Genomic DNA, 13,391 nt, shown 5'->3' on the forward strand with positions numbered 1-13,391 from the left:
TTGCAGTCGCCCTTAGCCGACTCGCCGAGCACCCCAATTGTGATCTCCCCAAGCAATATAATCTAGGAGGACGTAGTCTGATTATTATCCAGAGGGGCTGAGCCTGGGTAAAATCGCGCTCGTGTGCAATCTCGTCCCGCAGATGGCTTCGTCCTCCTTGCCTCGTACCAACGAAGTGCTATGCCCTGCAGCACCTGTCATGGTTAAAACCACGACACCAACCGTGTAAAGATGATCATTTTGGTCAACTAATATTAATGAACTAATTAGTAATGTTATGAGTCACTGTGGGTAGACCCGTAGAGGCCTGGTGCAGACATCAGAATGGTCTGTGACCTATCCGTGTCAATGCAATTCTTTCCCAAATTTGGACCCGCGACAGGTTGGTTTGTTTGCGTCAGACCGTTTTGCTCGGGTTTTACCTTAACTTTGTCCGCTCGAACACAGTATGACCTCGTCGGTCCATTTCCGTTGGAGCATTGGAGATGCCCTAACACCTAGCAAACCACCACGGGCCTTAGTAGAATAATTTTACTTCATACGACTACCATGAAAGGAGTGTAGATCCTCAAATTCACAAGTTTCTTTTTGCAGTACTCAAATTCACAAGTTTTCTTTTGACAGTACTCAAATTCACAAGTTTTCTTTTGAAAATATACTCAAATTCACAAGTTTTAATGTTGTTTCTTTTGTTTTTAGCTGAAAGTTTTCATGTTGTCACGTGAAACAATTTGGCATTGGGCTAGCGAGTTCAAATGAAGGGCTTGAGAGTTGGGAGGCATTGGGCTGAGAGTCGAGAGGCTTCGATTCATACCCGGCCAGTGAGGCCTGGCTAGTCAATTCAGACCGAACCTGGGCTAGGAAGAAACCGTCGTACAGAAACCGCCACGTTTCTCCAGAACCCACAAACCTTTCTTTCCCCGGCCCATATCACACGCACCGGAAAAAGCGCGACCTCACCCAGCCGTTCCGCTCCTCCTCCCGACTCCCGACCGCGGAATCCCCAAAACCCTAGCCACCACCCCGCCGGATCCAGCAGAGGAGCGGACCGGGGCTGCCCTAGCCAGCGGCGGCGGCGGCGATGGCGTCGTCGGTGCTGGAGGCCACGCGCGCGGCGCACGAGGACCTGGAGCGGCTCGAGCGCCTGGCGGTGCGCGAGCTGCAGCGCGACCCCGCCAACGCGCGCGACCGCCTCTTCCAGTCCCACCGCGTCCGCAACATCATCGACCTCCTCGTCACCACCTCCGACAGGCTCGTAAGCACCTCCTCCCGCAGTCCAACTCTCTCCCTAGGGTTTTTGCGCTTGATTTAGCGGCTCTAGCTTCGTGGCCGTGCCTTGCCTGGTGCCGCCAGAGATTGGCGGTGTCGCGTCTATGCTTTCCGTAGTTAGGTTTGCTCTAGAGCAGGGCCATGAGGACTTTTCTGTAGGAAATACTAGTCAGGTTTAGGATGGCTCGTTATGCTTTCGCGTTGGCTGGCTCCTGCTAATTCTGTCGAGATCCAAATTCGAGCTTGGCAGATGGTTTTTCAGCTTTATCCTTTTGTTAAAGTAAGTCCGAGGATAGATAAAATAGTTGGATGTGTGTCACATCTTGTATCCTCAGTGCTGCTGTTTTTCCCCCTTTCAGTTGCGAGCGAAGTATTTTTTTGCGAATTGGCTGTTCTTCTTTGTTCTAAGGTGATTTTGCTGCTGTGGCTGTTATCTAGGTGGAAATCTACGAAGACAAGGACGGTGCTAGGAAGGAAGAGATCTCCAACCATTTGACTGCTCCGGCGCAAGACGACATCTTCCACAAGTTCTTTGACAGGCTCAAAGATGTAAGTCATCAATCCTATGGCTCCTGATGATGCATGCATGGTGTATCTTAGACATATCATTGAGTCAGAACAGCTGTAAATGGTGAAATGGTAGCCAAGTACTAGATGCTGCTGTCCATCTTATCTACTAACAAAAACATTCCATGCTATTATCCTTTAGTGGCTAGCGCTAAAATTGACCTCCAGACTTGCGTACCCAAGTTTGGATGATACGGAACCAAATTCATTTGGCAAAGAAGTATTATTACCTCCGTTCCGAAATGTAGCACTTGGATGGTAGGGAACCAAGCTTTTTTAGGCTATGAAAATGTATAGGCAAGAAAATGTACTACTCCCTCCATCCACAAATACATGTCTTAGATTTGTCTAAATTTGGATGTATCAGTAGGGCAAGTTTTCTAGTGATCCATGGAAATTAAACTACATACATAGTTTTGAGTTTTCCAGCTACTACACAATTCTGATACGGCCCTTCATCCCAACCATGATGACCCTCTAGTCGGCCTTGTAATCTTTCTTCATTTGTGATGATTTTTCTTTTATTCAAACTTTGGTGCATGCTTGCAGATCCGTGAATCCCATAGGCGGAATCACTCCGCTCGTTTTGTCAGTGATACTGACGATCATGAAGAGCTACTAAAGGAGGAACCGGCTATTGAATTCTCTGGCGAGGTACTCTCTAAGTACATTCTCACCTTGTAATGCTGCCTTAGATGATATGTGCACTGTTGTATCCTAAGCCATCTGTCATTAATCTGATTCTTGTTACTTTCATACAGTCACGTTCGCTATCTCCATGTACATATGCAAATGTCCAGTGGTATATGTACCTATGTTGATAAGTTCCTTTATTGAGAAGTTAAATGCATGGAAACATAATCTTGTCTTCATAAAAAATTATCTAGTCCTGCTTCATGCTTCAATAGTGTCCAAGCTAGGTAAATCATCCATGAATTCTGTGTGCTAAGAATTTTGCAGAGTCCACTAGTGCCCCTGTTTTCCTTCTTACTACAGTAGTCTTGAACTCGAGGGTATCTCCATTGTGATACGTGTACTTTAATTTCTGCAGGGTTATTTGATTCCTCTTGTAGGATCACGGTGCTATGCATGGTAAGATTTAGGTTAATGACAAGATACTGGGATGGAGCATGATAACTTGAGAATCATTTTTCTGTACCATTATTGTTATGATTTGCATTATCGTGTAGTTATAATCCTGCCATATCCACATTGCATGTTCACCCCATTGGTGTTGTTGATATTTTATAGGCCGTCTTATCACAGTTACTTTTAAGTGTGCTAATTGTCCTTTTCTGTATTTTGCTAGGAAGCATTTGGTCGGTACCTGGACTTGCATGAGCTCTACAACGAGTTCATAAATTCCAAGTTTGGATCTCTCATGGAATACTCGGCATATGTTGGCACTTTTTCTCAGACGGAGAAGATCACACATAGTCTAAAAGCTACCAGGTATGCAATCGGCATTTTCTCCAAGACCAAGGGCATGTCTCCTGGAACGAGCTGCTTTGAAAATGTCACATGCATCTTAGATATATTTTCCTTTTTCTGTTGGTGCTGGTTAGGACTATGGACTATGGTGGTCACTTCTTGACCAAACTTGAACAATTAATCAATCAATCCGGTTTGATCAGTATTTTGTGGGAAAGAAACACTAATATGTAGGTGTTGTGTTATTTTGGTAAAAGGTGAATGTACATTGGGAAAATATCACTCTCTACATGCCGTTGGGGTTGACCTTAGCAAGGGTGACCCCAGCCATTGTGGTGAACGCCATGGACATGAATCACATAATTTGGTTTGGAATGAGGCAGTGGGTGGTACTGTGAGGGGTGAGATGCTCTTTCCTGCACAAGGCCGTGAACAGGGAACTATACGTTGCATTCACACTTATTTGCATGCCGTTGGGCTTGACCTTAGCAAGGGTGACCCCAGCCATTGTGGTGAACGCCATGGACATAAATCACATAATTTGGTTTGGAATGAGGCAGTGGGTGGTACTGTGAGGGGCGAGATGCTCTTTCTTGCACAAGGCTGTGAACAGGGAACTATACGTTGCATTCACACTTATTTGCATGCCGTTGGGGTTGACCTTAGCAAGGGTGACCCCAGCCATTGTGGTGAACGCCATGGACATAAATCACATAATTTGGTTTGGAATGAGGCAGTGGGTGGTACTGTGAGGGGCGAGATGCTCTTTCCTGCACAAGGCCGTGAACAGGGAACTATACGTTGCATTCACACTTAGGGCCAATCAGTGTCAGTTTATGTCTTGTTTGTGCGCATGGCAGGGGAAGTGGTTTTAGATTTGGTTTCCTTTACTACTTGGAGTTCAGACTGTAGTTGTATTACTTGTATGGGTGTTCTTTGCTTAGTCTCATTTTCTCAAGTGCTATAAAGAGGAATCAAGGCCATGAGAATTTCGGCAGGGTTATTTGATTCCTCAAGCTGAAACATTTTTATTTCCAGAATTCTCATGGCCTTCATTAAATTGATATATTGAAACAGTTAGTTACTTATACCGAAACTGTTTTTCTTCTGTTAACCATATTGAATGGACTAAAATATACTACCTCTGTCCCAAAATAGGTGTCTCAGCTTTTGAGTTCCTTATTTTGGGACGGAGGGAGTACCATATTATTACCTAACAATGCAAATAGGGCACCCTTCTTGGAAGTAAGAGGAAACTTAGCATGAAACTACTTGAATGGTGGGCTTGTAGTAGGATACATGTATCAGCTACACATGATTAACCAAAATTAGTCATTTAGCATAGCCACCATTTATTTGGTCTCTTGTATTTTTTTTATAAATGCCATACAATTTTGTAAAGATTATTTATCTGCCAGTACGTTTTCTTTGGCAGGCAGTACAAAGAATATTTGGAGCATATTTTGGAATATCTGACATATTTTCTGCGTCGCACAGAGCCATTGCAAGATCTCCAGAAGATATTTACAAAGGTTGGTCTTCTTTTACGTTGTAGTATCTTGTCTTCCTTCTGTGCTCCCACCTGCGTATATGATGACATGGTCACTTAAGACGCTGTTATTTTCTTGCTAGTGGTTCTTATCATGATGTCTCACTGTTATGTCTACTTCTGGAGTTGCTTGTGGTGGGGCTCGGAATAAATATTTGACATAGAACTACTGCATCATCAATATAGATTAACACTTCAGCATGATAAGTAACAACTAACACACAAATTGTATCTACACCTGTGCAGTTGGAAAGTGATTTTGAAGAACAGTGGGCCAATGGAGAAGTACCTGGCTGGGAGAATAAGGGCACAGAAAAAGAATCTGTGATGCAAGAGTCTGAAGTAGACCTCGATTACTATAACTCTGTTGAAGAACTTGTAGAGCTTGGTCCAGAAAAGTTGAAAGAGGTTTGATCTTGACATTATATTTAGTTTCGTCCTTCACTCGGTCTTCTATTTATTTAATTAAATTACACATTTATCAGGCTTTAGCTGCTCGTGGACTGAAAGGTGGTGGCACTGTTCAACAGCGTGCGGAGCGACTCTTCTTGCTGAAGGTGAGCATTGAACGCTATTGCTATCTTTGCTATCATTTGTTATGGCTACTTCTGAGTTCTAAATTTTGCTGCCAATGATCATATTTTTCAGCATACACCATTGGAACAATTGGACCGTAAGCATTTTGTAAAAGGTTCACGTAGTTCTGTCTCAAATGTGCCTTCTAATGGCAACAATTCCAAGGATGATTTGAAGAAGGAAATTGCCTTGATCGAAGTAAAGATGAGGCGCCTGTGTGAGATTCTTGATGAGGTCAGCTCTTCTTTCTTATTTGGGCACAATAACATTTTTCAGTCAAATTTTCTTAACCCATTTCAGCGTTGGTAAGTCAGACATGATCATGCCTGTTTACTGAAGATTGGCCTTGCCCCAGGACACTTTCTTTGAATTTTTTTATGATTTGCCCAAGTTGGTTTGACGGTTTCAGATGCCCCAAAATTGAGCAGACATCTGATGATTTTCCTGAGGGGTTTTGCACATATGAACTCACAGTTTAAACCATCATTCACAAAGACCCCCTCTCTCTCTCTCAACAAACCCCCTTTGGCAAATCATCAAGGACAGCTCAAATTTGGTGCATTTTCAGCACAGTCAGACGACCCCAACGTGGGCAAATGATATGAGTCATACTAACTTCGGGGCAAATTGTTAAAAATCCCTAGCAGTATAAATACGAAGCTATCTGAGAAGCTCAACAGTTTGCAGTATCTATTTTGAATTTAACCTTCTGTCCATATGTTTATCTTTGGTGCAGATCATTGTAAGAACAAAGGAAAATGCCGAGAAGAAACTGACTTTGACCTATGAAGAAATGGAAGCAGAACGAGAAGAGGTTCTTAGCTTCCCGTGATCAATATCAATCTTATGTTATGTTTTCTAATTTTTTTTGACTTTGGTCTTCTGTATTTATTGTAGGAAGAAGTACAAGCTGATAGTGAAAGTGATGACGAAGACCAACAAATCTACAACCCTCTCAAGTTACCAATGGGCTGGGATGGAAAACCTATCCCCTATTGGCTCTATAAGCTTCACGGTCTTGGTCAGGTAACCACTAGCCAGTCTTATCTTTGTTAATTATCATTTATCCCATCACTTTATTTTGTATTCACTTACAATGCTGTTTATTGAATATCTTTGTGTGATTGTTCTAAATGTTCTTTGTAGATGTATGGTTGGATGCCAGAAAATGCCACACCTAAGTTAGCCTACTTTTACTTTGTTAGGGTTCATTGCCAAACTTGTGTACTGTATTAGCGTCACAACCCCAGTTCTAACAAAACATCGCATAAAGTCCGACCGCCATTTTGTTAGCCACAGCTAGGGTGTCAATCTGTGACAGCGAACCGAACATGTGCATATATGGTTGGATGCCAGAAAATACCACACATAAGTTAGCCTAGTTTTACTTTGTTAGGGTTCATTGCCAAACGTGTGTACTGTATTAGCCTCGCAACCCCAGTTCTAACAAAACATCGCATAAAGTGCGACCGCAATTTTGTCAACTAGGTTGTCAATCTGTGGCAGCGAACCAAATATGTGCATATTATTATATTAACTACGGACCTGGCTCAGTATTTGCTACTTATGTATGTCCTATAACTTAAGGAAGTGTTGACCAGCAAGGGAGCAACTTAGGTTCACATTTTTCTTATATAATTGTGTTGTCCGTATTTGACTACTTTGAGATACATGTTCCGTTACCAGAAAGTATTAAATTTTAATGTTTGCTGTCATGATCTGCCTGTCTAATGTTAGACTGAATTTGAAAATCAATGCATCCTCGCTATTATGTGCCTGGATATTACAGGCATGTTTGATGCTAGAGCACTCATGTTTTAACTGTGACAATTTGTCATCAGGAATTCAAGTGCGAGATATGTGGCAACCACAGTTATTGGGGGAGAAGGGCTTATGAGCGCCATTTCAAGGAGTGGCGCCACCAGCATGGGATGCGATGCCTTGGTATTCCTAATACCAAGAACTTCAATGAAATCACATCCATCGAGGTATACCACCATACTTGATTTGTGTGCTTCTTTATTCATCTGGATAAACATTGAACATGGGCTATGCATGTGTATTATTTCTGCTTGGTCAATTTTGTTTCGCAACAAAGTGCTTTTACATCTCTGTTTCATGTTTGGCAGGAGGCCAAGGCACTCTGGGAGAGAATACAATCAAAGCAAGGGCTGAACAAGTGGCGGCCAGACTTGGAAGAAGAGTACGAGGATACAGATGGCAATATCTACAACAAGAAGACTTACACTGACCTGCAGCGCCAAGGCCTGATATAGAATTGTAGCTGTGATCCTAGTTCACTGCTGCCGCGTGCTAAAATGGCTGGTCTACTGTTCCATGGAAATCTGTTGACTTACCCTGCTGTCGTAACCTTGTATTGACATACATTATTTCTAGCAACATGCTACTTGGGAGATGACTGTTTTCTTCCTGTTACACTGTCAAATGTGCTCTAGCAGCCACTTTTGCTCGGCTTGCTTTGCGTTTTCTCTGGGTGACGGATAATTGTGTTATGTGGATGGACATTGAGGTGATTTGTGTGTGTGAGAAACAAGAGGCGTTACACTTGCCCCAAAGTGTAGTTTCTGCTTTTTAAGCTGATTGCCCTTGGATGAACCGTGAACCTGCAAATTATGCAAATTAAAACAGAGGAATGTACCCAGGAATTCAAATTATGCCTTTGTATTGTTTTTTTAAATGTAACATACTTGTACATATTTATGTTTTTATTTTGTAACGTTCCTTAGAAGTTCATGAGTCCCTATAAAATTTTCTTATGCCCCAGAGGTGCAAAACCACTATGAAGAATCGGGCCTGATGTACCAAAAGTCCAAAGCAATTCGCACTACAAGTTTTCTTTGACACACGCTACAAGATGAAATTTCACAGCAAATAAGCGTTGGTGTTCTAGAAAAATAAAAATAAAACGAACTTCCAAACCTGTTGTGTCATTTTCTTCATGGGACACAGCAATATTTTATGAATTGCATATTTGCATGTTATGGTTTCAGTGTATCTACAACTTACATCTCTCCATAATTACGAAAATGCTGAAACTGCAAATCACTACTAGAACCAGAACATATTAACAGGGTTTATGTTAAATGGTTAAATGCTCTTCGCAAAAAAGTTAGTTCAGAATTTAAATCGGACCAAGTACCATAGTTAGAGTTTATTTTATACTCCAATGTACACATTTTTGTTGATAGCTAGTGTAAATTCACTGTAGGGAGGTCACTGATGTCATTGATTTTTCTACAGTTTACTGGATTGCCTACTTCTGCACAATAATCCAGCAGCCTTCTTACAGTAGACAGTTTTTCATTTTTTTTTACAAGGGAGACGGTAAGACGACCAGATTTCTCACACTTGCTGTAGGTCCTCTCAATCTAAGAAAACAAACAATTCTTTCAAAAATTGAAAACAGAAATAACACAGAAACTGAGTCGTGTTACACTGTTATCTAGAGTTTAAAGATACAAACAATTCTTGAGATCATACAATCTACTCCCGCTTAACCTTTGATCCCGCCTGGTGGCATGGATGCACCAATACATGGATGCACAAAAGCCAGCAGGGAAGATGTACAAGAAATATGTAAAGATATGTGGTGCTACTCCATTCCCACAAGAACTCCATGGACACCTAGAAATCTCCAATGTCTACTGTCCAGGTCCCCTTGGAAAGCCCTTCCATAATCAACAATGTGACCGGAGGGAAACCAAAGATGGCAAGAAATATATTTGACGCCAACAATACTGTCCGTGGGAGGAAATTCATACCAAGTCGTGCTTTCACCGGCCGAGAAAACAGACACATTGGGATCACAATCAGGGAACCAAGCTGAGAAGTAGCAAAATTTATTATTGACATCAGCCCCAGCCCTATTGAGATGGAAGTGATCATCGTGGCCTTCAAAAGTTTCCATTCGACCCCAGTATGGTGAGCCTAACATGGTGATCAACACAATAATGGAGAGCACCACCCAAATCACTGCACTTTGTATTGGTGTACCATCAGCAATTTGACTAATGTATGGCAACAAACATCATTACTTAGGATAGCGCAGTACTTCCTCCTCCATCCTCAAATAAGTAGATGTTTAGCTCCAAACTTTGTCCATAAAAAAGTGTACTTCTTTTCAATGCACTTTAAAATAGTAAAAATTGCTTCTCTCTCAATGCACGGAAATCAAACTCAATTATGTGCCCCTCGTTTTTTTACATGCACTTAGCTTATTGGAGGTGAAAGAATTAAAGAGAAGTGAGATATTGGTTTGCATCTTTCCAATGTATTTCTCACCTCACTTCATAATTTATCTTGGAAACCCGCATGTACACTTATTTCTGGACAGAAGAAGTAAGGTGCAATGCATTGTGAAAGGTCTTTTTATATGGGTGAATTCCGGTTTTTACCCCTACTTTGTCAATTTTGACATTAATTACCCCATTTAACAAGTTTTCATCCTAATTATCCCATTTAGGGAAAGTTTTGCCAAATTTTACCTCCTTTAAAGAATTAGTGTGTTTTGACATGTGGATCCACGCCATCAGGTCCATGTGGCGTGATACATATGCGGTTTTCGGCCTTCTGCCTTTTTCTCGCAAACCAGATGTAAAGGAGAAGATGAAAGAATTGGGTTTCAACCCTTGAGACACCGTGTATTATCAAAAGAGATGGATCGATAGGAACTCTATGGTTGAGCTAACAGGTGATTCATGTGTGACGAAGATGCTAGAGGAGTTTTGAACCTTATCCGGCCAAAAAACCGCATATGTATCACATCACATGGACTAGATGGCATGGACTCACCTATCAAAATGCTCTAATTCTTTAAAGAGGGTAAAAAATTGGCAAAACTTTTCCTAAATTAGGTGATTAGGATGAAAATTTGTTAAATGGGGTAATTGGTGCTAAAATTGATAAAACAGGATAAAAACTGGAATTCACCCTTTTATATTCCATCCCTTGTCCTTGATGCCATTTCTCATTTCACGCAACCCAAAGGTTTAAGATTCCCTGTGAAACCCACTACTTTCTATATTGCTTATTCACAACGCAAGCTGTAGTTCTTTTGATCCCGTGGAATCCTCTATCTATAAATACGTTACATATCATGCTCAATTGTTTCTGCATCGAGGGACGATTTCCCAGTCTCTTGTGACATACTAGCAACTGGTAATTAATATATCTCGATCTCGCGCTTCTTTTCGCTCTCCTTTAATTTAACTCTGATTACACCAACTACTCAAATAGTCTTTTTCGTAGCTCTTTTACAGTGCTATGGAAAAAATATGGCCTATCTATCCGCCATAATTTAATTAATAGTTAAACTTAACTGCTATTATATTCTAACACAAATCTTACATTGGACATATATAATTTCATTTTTTAGCTATTCCCAATCAAGCTAGCTTATTACACCGATCTTCACAAATCGTCAACTTCGCTCATGTTCCGGTACGCCACCCACGCGGATGAGTATGTCCGGCCGCCGCCAAGACCGCTGGTGCTGACGGAGAACAAAACCCCACCAGGCCATCCACAGCAGGTAATGGTCGATCTTGACTCTGGACTTGTCGGGTGTGCGGAGTTTGCAAGAATTTGTAATCAGTGGGTTTTACATTGCACAGCATGGGATTTTTGTCGACTGATACTCATAGTTTATTCTTGCGGTGTTCATTGGTGTTTGAGCTTTCTTTATTCATTTTGTCAGACAGATATTAGAGCTTTGCCTTTCTTTAAAGGTTTTCAGAGGCAGACTTTTCTTTTTTTCTTGAACTAATTCGGAGGTGGAAATTGAAGCGCCTCGTTTCTTTGTTTGTTGAACTCTTTTCTATCCTCAGCCTCTAGCTGATGGTCAGAGAGTGGATAGCAATGATATTACTTGTAGCTACTCAATCTGAGGTTTCAGTTAGACCTTAGGATTGACTTGATTGCAAAATTACAAAGTTTATGAACTCTGCTTAGTATCTCTTGTGATACCTGAAATTAAGCCATTGGACTCAAATTATGTGCAGATTAGCACAGTGATTAACTCATAAACAAAAAGAAATCGACATCATCGGAACGAGGATAAAACACACTTTTAGCCCTCGTGAGTTTTGAAGCCAAATTCAGCCTCCCTCTGAATATTGTCGTTGAGAATTTCTAGAAACTTTTGAGTACTGGTGGTTTAATTTCCACGTGGCTTTCATCAATTCACATCCTCAAATGATACTAGTATATGCTGCTGCTCTGTAACTAGTGCAAGAATTTAAACGCTTTGTCCCTGACACGGTAACCTTTTAGGTACACATTTCAACCGTCGGAGCAAACAAGATGAGGGTTTCCTGGGTCACCGACGAACGGAGCAGGGCGGCGTCCGTGGTGGAGTACGGCACATCTCCGAAGAAGTACACGGCGTCCGCCAAGGGAAGCCACACGACGTACCGCTACGGTGTATACCAGTCCGGCGCGATTCACCACGTAACGATCGGCCCGCTCAAGCCCGGCGAGACCTACTACTACCGGTGCGGGAAGGCCGGCGACGAGTTCAGCCTCAGGACTCCTCCGGCGAACCTGCCCATCGAGTTCGCCGTCGTGGGCGACCTCGGGCAGACGGACTGGACCAGGTCGACGCTGTCGCACATCGGCGGCAAGGACTACGACATGCTGCTGCTCCCCGGCGACCTGTCGTACGCGGACAGGGTGCAGCAGCGCTGGGACTCGTTCGGGCGGCTGGTGCAGCCGGTGGCGAGCGCCCGGCCGTGGATGGTGACGGAGGGCAACCACGAGATGGAGCCGCGCCAGCACGATTACGATGACGCGTTTGTCGCCTACAACAATCGGTGGCGCATGCCGCACGAGGAGAGCGGCTCCCAGTCCCAGTCCAACCTCTACTACTCCTTCGACGCGGCAGGCGGCGCGGCGCACGTGGTGATGCTGGGCTCGTACGCCGGTTTCGAGGAGGGGTCGGAGCAGCACGCGTGGTTGAAGAAGGACCTCGCCGGCGTGGACCGGCGGAGAACGCCGTGGCTACTGGCGCTGCTGCACGCGCCGTGGTACAACACCAACGAGGCACACCAGGACGAGGGCGAGAGCATGCGCGCCGCCATGGAGAGGCTCCTCTACGAGGCCCGCGTCGACGTCGTCTTCGCCGGACACGTTCACGCCTACGAGCGCTTTGTAAGTCTTACACAGTCCCGTCCTGTGTCCATTTCTTTTCTACGAGCGACCAAATTGATCATCCAACTGACCGATTTTTGTGGCTGGTAATCTAGACGAGGATCTACGACAACAAGGCCAACAGCCGGGGTCCAATGTACATCACCATCGGCGATGGCGGCAACAGGGAAGGCCTTGCTTCCAAGTAGGATGATCGATCCCCCATCGAGCTGCTCTTGATTTGCATGGATCTCGCGGTAATTTTGATTTTGTTTTAATGGATTCTCATTCTTTGAAGTTTCATCGAGGATCACAAGTCGGCGCATCTTTCGGTGTTCCGGGAGGCAAGCTTCGGGCACGGACGACTGAGGATCGTCAACGAGACGAGCGCCGTCTGGAGGTGGCACCGTAACGACGACCAGTACGCCACCGTGGCTGACGAGGTTTGGCTGGAGAGCTTGGCTAGTTCAACTTCAAAGCCGGCGCCCCAAGCAGCCGCATGCCGGTCGTTTCGCCCATGATTGAGCAGTAAATGGCAATGCTCAGTTCCTCGCGTCTGCTCAAAATTACCCCTCCTGTATTCTATGAATAAGAAGTTTTCGTTTTTCATGTTTTTTGTTGTACTACAAATTACTCAAAATATATAAAAATTGTGGTATAAATTAGCATTATTAAAAGGTGTTTTTAATACAAATTCGACGAGACTAATTATGTACAATATAATAAGATTTTATTGATCAAAATTTTCAGTCAAAATTTACCTTAAAATACGTGTGCACCTTATTCATCGAAAATAAGGTAGTAAAATACGTTTAGAAACAATGCTTTGCGACCGATATGATATGAATATGAA

At 43.2% G+C, this 13,391-nt stretch overlaps 2 protein-coding genes across 3 annotated transcripts; both read left to right on the forward strand.

Annotated features, from left to right (window-relative positions):
- The first annotated feature begins 969 nt into the window (after positions 1 to 969).
- Positions 970 to 7,879, forward strand: LOC127343354 (splicing factor SF3a60 homolog). Its single transcript, XM_051369471.2, has 12 exons — positions 970 to 1,255; positions 1,708 to 1,818; positions 2,386 to 2,490; positions 3,146 to 3,288; positions 4,703 to 4,799; positions 5,063 to 5,224; positions 5,302 to 5,373; positions 5,465 to 5,626; positions 6,129 to 6,206; positions 6,290 to 6,418; positions 7,234 to 7,380; positions 7,522 to 7,879. The coding sequence occupies exons 1-12, from the start codon at positions 1,082 to 1,084 to the stop codon at positions 7,666 to 7,668; spliced, it is 1,527 nt and encodes a 508-aa protein (XP_051225431.1). The 5' UTR covers positions 970 to 1,081; the 3' UTR covers positions 7,669 to 7,879.
- Positions 7,880 to 10,433: 2,554 nt separating this feature from the next.
- Positions 10,434 to 13,147, forward strand: LOC127343355 (purple acid phosphatase 22). 2 transcript variants are annotated; one of them, XM_051369472.2, is made up of 5 exons: positions 10,434 to 10,570; positions 10,788 to 10,943; positions 11,684 to 12,559; positions 12,655 to 12,743; positions 12,837 to 13,147. In XM_051369472.2, exons 2-5 carry the CDS (start codon positions 10,845 to 10,847, stop codon positions 13,057 to 13,059), a joined length of 1,287 nt encoding a protein of 428 aa, XP_051225432.1. In that variant the 5' UTR covers positions 10,434 to 10,570; positions 10,788 to 10,844; the 3' UTR covers positions 13,060 to 13,147. The 2 variants fall into 2 exon arrangements, with proteins under 2 accessions (XP_051225432.1, XP_051225433.1); XM_051369473.2 differs by having other exon boundaries at positions 10,524 to 10,943.
- The last annotated feature ends 244 nt before the right edge of the window (positions 13,148 to 13,391 follow it).

Source organism: Lolium perenne, chromosome 3 (assembly GCF_019359855.2).
Source record: "Lolium perenne isolate Kyuss_39 chromosome 3, Kyuss_2.0, whole genome shotgun sequence".
NCBI classification, from domain to species: domain Eukaryota; kingdom Viridiplantae; phylum Streptophyta; class Magnoliopsida; order Poales; family Poaceae; genus Lolium; species Lolium perenne.